At 48.9% G+C, this 1,441-nt stretch overlaps 1 protein-coding gene across 1 annotated transcript in view; it reads right to left on the bottom strand.

The window, feature by feature from the left end:
• The window catches only part of LOC110035946 (protein ALP1-like), a 2,038-nt gene extending 1,102 nt beyond the window's left edge, over positions 1–936 (bottom strand). The window contains exon 1 of the mRNA XM_020740285.1: positions 1–936. This exon is cut by the window's left edge and continues 1,102 nt beyond it. Within this exon, the coding sequence (XP_020595944.1) occupies positions 1–751 (751 nt within the window). The 5' untranslated portion in view covers positions 752–936.
• Between the last annotated feature and the right edge of the window lie 505 nt (positions 937–1,441).

The raw sequence follows: 1,441 nt of genomic DNA, 5'->3' as shown, positions 1-1,441 counted from the left end.
AAATGACTGTGGCCAAGCGCCATATACAGACAGCCACGCGCTGTTGCACCGGGATTGCCGCGCGAAGCATTGTGTCTTCCTTGGCCACAGCCACACCAAGAGCTCCGCAGATCATGTCGAACGTGGATCGCCCCATCCGGAACGCGCGTCGAAACTCTGCCTCGGGGAAGTCAGGGTGGCTACACCGCTCCCACCACGCCCTTGACCGATCCTTCACCCACAGCCGTCGCTGATGCTGATGATGATGCGGCGACGGATTACCGTCATCGGGAGACTCACCCGACCGGGCGGCGCCACCGGCGGCGGCGGCGGCTGATGCGGCCGCGCAGTCACTCGTCGTTCGGAGGGAATCAGCAGCCTCTAGTTCAGAGTAATGGTCCTGGAGGCGGAAGTAGTAGTCGAGTAAGGTGGCGGCCTTCTTGTCGTGGTTAGCACGAAGGAGGGAGAGGTCATCCTCCGACTCCCTCCGATCGAATTCCTCCTGGCCGTCAAGAGCGGCAAGGGACGTGACCAGCCGAGCCACGATGCGATTCCGTTTTCGCCGACGATCGCTGGAAGCGTCATCGGATTCGTCGGGGAGGGAACGGCGGCGGCGAAGTGGAAGCATCCCAGATAGTGCGGGGGAGGAAGGATGGTCGGTGGGGATGGCGTCTTGGAAGAAGGTGTAGTAATAGGAAAAATCGTCTTCGATGAGCGGAGGGAAGGGAGAGGGGTCAGTCTTTGGTGCAGATACTCGCGATGGGGTTTTCATAAATGAGGTCTCAGAGATTGACCCGCAATTTCGGATTTGGTAAACAACAAATCTTCTCTATGCAAAGTAATGGATTTGAAAAAGTGGCGAAGGCGAAAGCTAGTGATGAAGAACAAAGATGATTCAAGATCGTACAGGTGATGCGAATGGGGCAAATGGGAACGCTGAGATATTTTTGTGTTTAGGGCAGCCGTCAGTTATATATGCGGGCGGTGCGGGCTGACACGCTAACGCGGTTTTACGGAGGAAACGGGTCCGAATTCTTCTAAAAAATTACACGGAGCCGACGCGGTTGTTGCGGAGTGAGTGCAAGTGCAGGTTCGGGTAAATGGTTCCCAGTATGTACCATGTAAATGTTGCCACGTGGGTCCATTAATTTTTTTGGTTTTGATGAAGGCTTCCCCAAGCCCAACTAATATTAAAAAAAAATAAGTCTTATATATATATATAAAGTTATAAAAATAATCAGGACAATTCAAAGTGCAACACAATATCAAGAAAAGACAGAAATTCGAACAAAAATGACATAAAAAATCTTCATTACAAAAATATAGTTAGTAGATTAGTAGATATTATTAAAAATTTGCATTTCAGTTTTGCTAATAGTTAAGTAATTTATTTTGGTTAACATATCAACATTTAAAATTAGTGACAGTGATTTCGTTTGATTTTCTGTAAATTTCCTAGTAA

This window comes from Phalaenopsis equestris, unplaced genomic scaffold, assembly GCF_001263595.1.
Source record: "Phalaenopsis equestris unplaced genomic scaffold, ASM126359v1 Scaffold200907, whole genome shotgun sequence".
Taxonomy (NCBI): Eukaryota; Viridiplantae; Streptophyta; class Magnoliopsida; order Asparagales; family Orchidaceae; genus Phalaenopsis; species Phalaenopsis equestris.
This window is presented reverse-complemented; position numbering and strand designations above follow the sequence as displayed.